General features: G+C 34.1%; 1 protein-coding gene across 1 annotated transcript in view; it reads right to left on the bottom strand.

Moving 5' to 3' along the window:
• Positions 1 to 3,351: 3,351 nt before the first annotated feature.
• Positions 3,352 to 8,134, bottom strand: part of LOC106883591 (synaptobrevin-1) — a 21,746-nt gene continuing 16,963 nt past the window's right edge. The window contains exon 3 of the mRNA XM_014934667.2: positions 3,352 to 5,257. Within this exon, the coding sequence (XP_014790153.1) occupies positions 5,172 to 5,257 (86 nt within the window). The 3' untranslated portion in view covers positions 3,352 to 5,171. The remainder of the gene's footprint in view (positions 5,258 to 8,134) is intronic.

Here is an 8,134-nt window from a genome sequence, read left to right as displayed (position 1 = left end):
GTGTGTGTGTGTGTGTGTGTGTGTGTGTGTATATACACACATACATATATCCATACACAAATGTCTCTGTAGGCACACATCTATACATGGCTGTGTGGATAAGATGTTTGTCACACAATCATGTGGTTTGATCCCATGGCATCTTGCTTCAACTCAAGCCTTGTTAGAGAAATTGTATACTAGTACATCAGATAGGCAGCAGCAGCAGCTCTTTAGTGGCAGTATCCACTCTTGATCTGGTTTAACATCACTACCACTTAAACAATACCGTCATATCCTGCACATCAGCATACATATAATGAAATGGCTGTGGTGGGACTGTTTAATTGACTTTTTCTCCTCCAAGTAAGGCCTTATCCCTTTACTATTATATATGTAGGGTGATATCTCTTTTTTTTTTTTTTTTTTTTTTAGAATTAGTAAAAGCTATATTTAGTCTTTTCCATTTACATTTTGAATTAAAATTTCACCAAGGTCAGCTTCCATATGTAGTATATGTGTGTGTGTGTTTATTGAACTTTTATATGGGTGAGGTTTCCATATGTGATGAAATGAGGTCTCCACCTTTCTGAAGTTTGTGTCCATATCAGAAACGAAGTGATTAAAGATGGGTTACATTAATTATATAAAAGGTAGACTTATAGAGCAGTAGACAAAATACTTTGCAGCATTTCATTACATCCTGTCCCTTGGCTCCAAGTTCAAATTCTGCCAAGGTCAACTTTGCCTTTCATTGTTCTAGGGTGATAACAAAACACTAGTCAAGTACTGAGGAAGAGGATGCCAATGGTATCAACTAACCTCCTATTTTTCAAATCACCTAGCCTCATACTTAACTTAAAAATCAAAACTCCAGTGACCCAGGTTTCTTTGAAAATATGTTATTTTGAGATTTAGGTGGTAGTTGTTTTGAGTTTGAATTAAAAATAAATTATATATACATGTTTATATGTGTGTGTGTGTGTGCATACCTATATTATATATATATATATATATATATATATACATACATTAGAGGGTGCACTTTAATACATTCACTTAGGCTATCTCTCTCTCTCTCTCTCACACATTTCCACCACTGTATTTTAATTTCTACAAAAATACTTGACATGTCATTTTTTTCCTTAAAGTTTATTGAGTCAGAGATATATCAGCATTTAATAGCCATATTACCATCCTCATTTGATGCCTGCTTTTCTTCCATAGTGGCATGGTTAGATTGGTCTCCTCTAACACATGTTATTTGTTGTAATGGTTTGTTATTTCCTTTGCAACAGTCTCCAGTTTATTCTCATGGGTTCTTCATTGTATTAACCAGTTAAGAAAAAAAATGGTTTTCCCTCTTAATGCAATGATTAACTTAGAACTAAATGGGGAGCAGAGATACAAACCTGTTACTTATCAATGTCACTTATCAGTATTACTTATCAATGTCACCACAGATCTACCCCACCCCTACTAACAATGTAGCTTCCAATATCACCACAGATATCCCCACCACCACTAGCAATATGGTTAGATGTACCCTATAACTACATAAACATAATTTTCTTGCTTGACTGTTCAGTGTAGTTTTGATGGTGTTAATACTTATTCTAATGTTAAATGTGTATTGAGTAGAAGAAGGTTGTTAGTTAGTGTCAATATATTTCAACTATTTATGAGGAAGTGGCCTAGTTCTAAGTGTTTCTAGTACCAAAGTATTTTTAAAGTAGTCATTAGTATTGAAACATTGTATAATTATCTTCCTCCTCCTCTTCAGTATAAGATTGATGGAAGTGTGCTAAGAGATCATTTGCATTCTCTAGTAACCTCTATAGTCTCCTACTTGTGGTAGAAGCAAGAGTTTTGTAACTTACTGGACCTTGCAACAGAACAAGTGTAGAGACACTATCTTCATATAGTATGGCTGTGTGATTGAGAAGCTTACTTCCCAACTTGTGGTCTTGGGTTCAGCCCTGCATGGGTCCTTGGGCAAGTGTCTGATTTGCTCCAGCCTTGTGAGTAGATTTGGTGGATAGAAGCTGAAAGAAGCCTGTGTGTGTGTGTGTACACACACACACACAGACACACAGAGGCACACACAATCATTTAACTCCACTTTGTCATGCCTGCATGGATCAGACAGTTTTCTTGAGGCAGATTTTCTAAGGCCAAGTGACCCTTCTGTCACCAACACTCATGTTCGCAAGTAAGGTAATATTTACTCATAGTCAGACAATACATTGGAAATGAATAACACTACTTATATGACAGTGACACTCATTTACAACTATCACACGATCTCAAGACAAAGACACACACAATGATCTTTCAAATTCTGTCTACCAAATCCACTCAAGTTTTTGATTGGTCCAAAGCTACAATAAAAGACACTTACCTAAGATGTCACAAAGTGATCAGGAAGCAAACGTTTTACCACACGACCAAACCCTCACCCCCTACACACACGAGGTTGCCTGTTCTTATCTTAACTGAAAAAGCTTCTGGCTATAGGAAAATATTATCTTGCCTGAAAACAAGGTTGGAAGGGCATCCAGCTGTAGAAAATTTGCCTCACAAATTCTATCTGACCCATGCAAACATGAAAAAGTGGACATCAAATGGTGGTGGTGATCTGACATGCATGTGCACACACACACTGTGTGTAAGAGAGAGGTTGGGGAGGAAGCAAGCTGCTAGCCTGGTGCACCACATCCTTTGTAGAAGAATCACAATTCAAAATCTGCTAATGAAACCTGTCACTCATACCATCAACTTTTCCTGCTTAAAATATTGATTTCCGTTTTCATAGTTCAATAAAGAATGTTGAGAAAAATAAAAAGCAGCACTGATTGAAGATTTTTGACTGTTAACCCAATTGTCACTGCAATAGACCAGGTCTTACAGAAACAAAAAGAATAAAGACAGTATTTAAATTCTCTAAAAGCAATAAATGCATTTCAGTTGACATAGAAAAGAATTTATATTCTTAAAGAGATTGATCCCTTTTTAGCAGAGAAAAAAAAAGCCAGCTACTCTGAGCAGTTAAATTAAAAATGTATATTTAAATGTTTTAAAATATGACACTGGACATAGAAATTATATTTGCACAGATAATTGTCAAAAAAATAGGGTGATTAGCATGCAAATTTATGTTAAACAGAAAACCTGTTGGATAAACCAGCAACTATATCATTTTACCAAACATTTATTGTATTAGGAAAATTCATTTCCTTCAAAATTTGCTTAATCAACATTATAAAAAATTAAAAGCAAACAAGAAAAATTAAGTTTTTTGCAGGGAGTAGAAAACACCAAAACAAAAATGGTTAATTTAGAGAATGAAAATAAGGTAACAAACTATATAAGCAAGTTTCACAGAAAATTTACTATGAAAATACAATGTTACATGATAATTTAAATCATCATCAAGTCTCTGTTAATGGAGGAAAGGAAAAGAAAAAAAAGGTTACTGTCAGGAATAACCAGTTCATAGTCCATGATTAAACAATGAATTGGAAGATAAATTCAATAATCATAAAAATATCAAGCTAAATATCACATGAGATTTGTTTGATCTTGTACAATGTAATGAAGGTTTAATGTATAAATGAGTTTATTTATTAAGCTGTGCAGGTTAAAAAAAAAAAGTCTAACTGGTTTTTCAAGAGACAACACATATATATTACAAAAGATGGGCATGAAACCATTTGTCTGGCATGTCTGGTTCTGATGGCCTGGTAGGTTACATGGATTGGAAACTGAGTATAAATAACTGGGTAAATACATTTGGTTGAAAACATTTTAACTGGTTTGAAAACAAAGACAATAAATGACTCTGCAATAAACAAATAAGATAATGTATTTTAAATAATACACTTGAAAATCACAGAAAGTTATAAACTTGCTTTTATCACTATGAATCTCTTCCTTCCCCACTAACAACCAGATCCATTGAGGCTTATTCACCTACCTCATTGTTCTTCGAGAACTTTGACCAAAGTTTTATCCTTGACAACAAATCTTTGACTGTGCCTCAGTCTGAGAACTTCATAGCTAAGTTGCCAGGCTGCAGAATGTGTATCTTACAATCTTGAACTGGAAGTTATATTGTCAGATCATACAGTTCTGTTGTAGGAAGCATTAACACAGATCTTTGACCAATATTCAACAAACTCTTCTGTGCCTCAGGGTCTCAATATGTCTCCTACCTGAGACAGTTAAATGAAAAAAACTCAACATATGACAGCCACAAATGTTCTATATTTTTGCCACAACAATTTGTATTCTGCTAACAAACATACCATTTCCACCTTACATACCAGCATATCCTATCAACACCACTATTTTGTCTCAAACCTTGCACTGGACATATTTTCTTAATCCTTACCCATTCACAACTGAAACTCAAGCCAAAACAACAACATTGTCTTCACTTCTTACTCAAAAAATATATCTTACTTTTGGAGCATTTCACATGTTGAAAAGCCAGATAAAAAGTTCCACAAATGTATTAGATTTTCACTAAGTAAAAATACAAATATACAAAGACAACATCTGAAAATAACTGAGCATTTACACATATATACACCTACATGTAGCATTTACACATGTAAATACCTATATGTAGCATTCACACATGCAAACAACCACATTTACACATGCAAACATCCATGTATATTGATAGTGATAACATCAAATTAAGCTGGTTAAATGAATCAAAAACACAGAAAAAGATTGTGTGTGATTTACTTAAATGAAATTATCTTTTTTAAGGATTGTATAAAAAATATAATTCTCCAATTGCAAATAAAATAAAATATTGGTATAGAAAGAAAATCCAAAACAAGTAAAAAAAAAATTAAATCAAAAAATCAATAACTTGATAAAATAATTACATTTTTTAATTAAGTTCAACTTAAGGCAGATAGTTTATAGTAGACAAAGTCTATCCAAGCAGGTAATCTTGATTACATCACAATGAAAAGCATATGCAATCATTTGTTTTTAAAGAACAGAAATTACTGGAAGTTGTGAACACTTCAGAAAATATTTTTCCATTTCCACAAATTAAATGGAGTAGGGAATGTAGGTTGGTCTTTTACTTTTCTCCTTTCATATATTGTTAATTAGAGAAAGAAACTTGCCATGGTAGTTGGGTAGCATACAGTAAGTATTTTTCTTGTAGTTTAAGAAACATTCGACAGAACATATGTAGTTATGTGTGGGACTGGAGTTGTTGAATGAGTTTTGTTGTCATCTTTATAGACTAATCCTGAAAACAAAAGAAAAAAAAAATTATTTGTATTATTGACACCTCAATAACAAGAAAGACTCTACATGGACCTAACAGAAACAGGCTCTGTTGTATAAATATCTATGTTGTAATATGAAAGTTAAGAGTAGGTCTTTGTTGTCTATCTTGAACAACATTAATACATTGTTTTAAGGACACTCACCCTGTTAAAGCATGGCTTAGCCTTGTTACCCTTCTCAGTCTTTTCCATTTCATCCTGTTCTTTATGCACCTTCACCTCATTTCACCCTCCATTGTCATCTTTAGCCATGTCTTTCTCAGTCTTAGTTTTCTACTTCTCATTCAATTACTTTCACCCTACCCCAGCACATGACCCACCCATCTTATTCCATTTCTCTCAGTGACATCTATCACTAAGTCTATCCCTAACTCATTGGTTTTCTTCTGTCAGTAATACACCACTCTTTTCCTTCCCATCATCCTCTCCAATTCATTGTCTTCCTTTCTTGCAAAACTATTCTCATTTCTTTCCTTTCCAGCCCTTCTCTGCTGCTCCACTTTCCTTATCCATGTCTTGTACCCATAAATCATGATACTATTCACACATGCATCATCCATCTTTTCCTTCAGTTTCATTGACATGCCCTTCATTAACATATAATTCAGTTCTAGGAACTTCTTCCATGTACATCACACTCCAACCATCATCACCAAATACAATTCACCTTCATACATCTAGCTAACAATATTTTTATCTTCATACCATTTCAAAGATCCAGCTCAATGTTCCCTCCACCTGCAGCTTCCACAATATATAAACCTCACACTTAAACCTAGCTGCCACATTAGTAATTAACTATGTCACACTATTATATTTTCAATGAACCTACCCGTAATATATTGTACATTTGATGGAGTTTATCCAACACTACTCCTGCACATGGTTAGTTTTTCCATCACATACTTTACAACATGTCATGACTTTCATCGTTCTGATATTTACCTTCATACTTTTTGTTTCCATTCCTTCCTTCCACTTATTCATCTTCTTCAATCTAGCCATACCCTCTGCTGTTAACACCTGATCATCTATGTACAGTAATTCTAAATGAAAATACTCCTTTACACCTAGAGTCTTCACCTCTACCACAACTACAAATGATCATGAGCTTAATATTGATCTTTCTTCCTTATCCTTCTCTCCTCTAACATGCTTTCCAATATCTTCATTCCATGCTCCAATGACTTAATTGCTCCATATGAGCCAAGAACTAGATGGGATGTGAAAGGCATTGTATTTATCTACTATCTTCAAACAGGCCACACCATCAATGGAGAGTACTTCGCCAACTTGTTGAAGCACATATATATATATATATATATATATATATATATATATATGTATGTATACATACACACACACACATATAGTTCAAATTTACAGAAAACAAAAGACGAAAGACAGGTGTAAGAACAATAAGCAGATGTATTAGTTTAACACTTGTGAATAATGGAAAAGTTTTTTACGTTATGAGTCTACACTTTTTGACAAAGGATTAAGAGGGAAAAAACACAGAGACAAAAAAAATATGCAGAGTTCAACAGTCCAGCATGACAAGATGACTGGAAAGAAAGAGGCTGAATGAAAGAGAGATAATAATAATAACAACCCCAATGAACTAAGGTGCACAAGCACATGTGTGTATGTGTGAATAGGGGTGAATGTATGAGAAAGTACATGTGAGTAAGCTGAAAATTATGTGGACTTTTGTATGTGTGTGGGTATAAGCTACTCAGTATGCTATGTGGAGTGCATTCCAAGTACTGGTAGGTATGCCTGTGTGTATGCGTACAAGTAACTTAGTGTATGTATTGTGTGGAATGATGTGCGTTTTATGTATTTGTGTGCGTACATGTGTATGGATGTGTGTATGTGTATGCATATGGATGTATGAGGCTAACATGTATGTGTGTGTTGTGTGTAGCAGTTGATGTGTACTTGTTCAGGTAGTGTAGGCACGTGTGTGTGTCTGTAACCAAATAATGTGCATGTGTATAGTGTACATTAGTGGCAAATATTATCTGTGTCTGTGCATGTGTGTTGTCTGCGTTCAGGTATAATGTGCTTGCATGGGAATGTGCATGATGGTGTGTGGTGTGTGTGGGGCTGCTTGTAAAGTGGTATGTGTGATGACGCTATTGAAGAGTATGTGGATGATAGTGTGGGTACACATACACTCACATATTTGGAGTAGATCTGTTTCAATACAGACTCATATCACTTGTTCTGTCCATCATTACATTTACGAAATGATAAAGGAATAGACAAACGTAAGGTTTGTTAAAATTTTCAAGATCTCACTGTAGAACTACAACGGATCACTAAAAAGAGGAAGATGAGTTTGATATCCATTTCCACTCCCCAACATAATATTACTTTCACATGTATGATACTGGTTTTGTAAATGAAGTTAGAAATATGCTAATATCACTAGTTCTCAGTATATTACTGCTACAGTAACGTGAAATTATCTAAATAACTACTCTCACTTTTTACAGTTTTCTCTTGACTATTCTCTATAGAACATAAGATTAAAGATGATTTTTGACCACTCATCAGAGAAGATACACCCAGTTTCAGATTTCTATCTTAGGTATGAGGTTTATATTATATCTTATCTATAAAAGGCAGATTTTCTCTGTGTGTGTGTGTGTGTGTGTGTGTGTGTGTATGTTTAAAATTCATACATTTACACAATTTCAAATTTCTTGGATTAAAGAATCGCAATTAATATTCTAAATACTATTTGTTAGGTCACTGTGTCATTTTTTCACTCAAAATAATTCCTAATAACGAATGAAATCCATAAAACTATACAAGTAAATATTTCCCCC

Source organism: Octopus bimaculoides, unplaced genomic scaffold (assembly GCF_001194135.2).
Source record: "Octopus bimaculoides isolate UCB-OBI-ISO-001 unplaced genomic scaffold, ASM119413v2 Scaffold_332682, whole genome shotgun sequence".
NCBI lineage: Eukaryota > Metazoa > Mollusca > Cephalopoda > Octopoda > Octopodidae > Octopus > Octopus bimaculoides.
The sequence above is the reverse complement of the archived record's forward strand: the minus strand, read 5'-3'. Positions and strand labels throughout refer to the sequence as shown.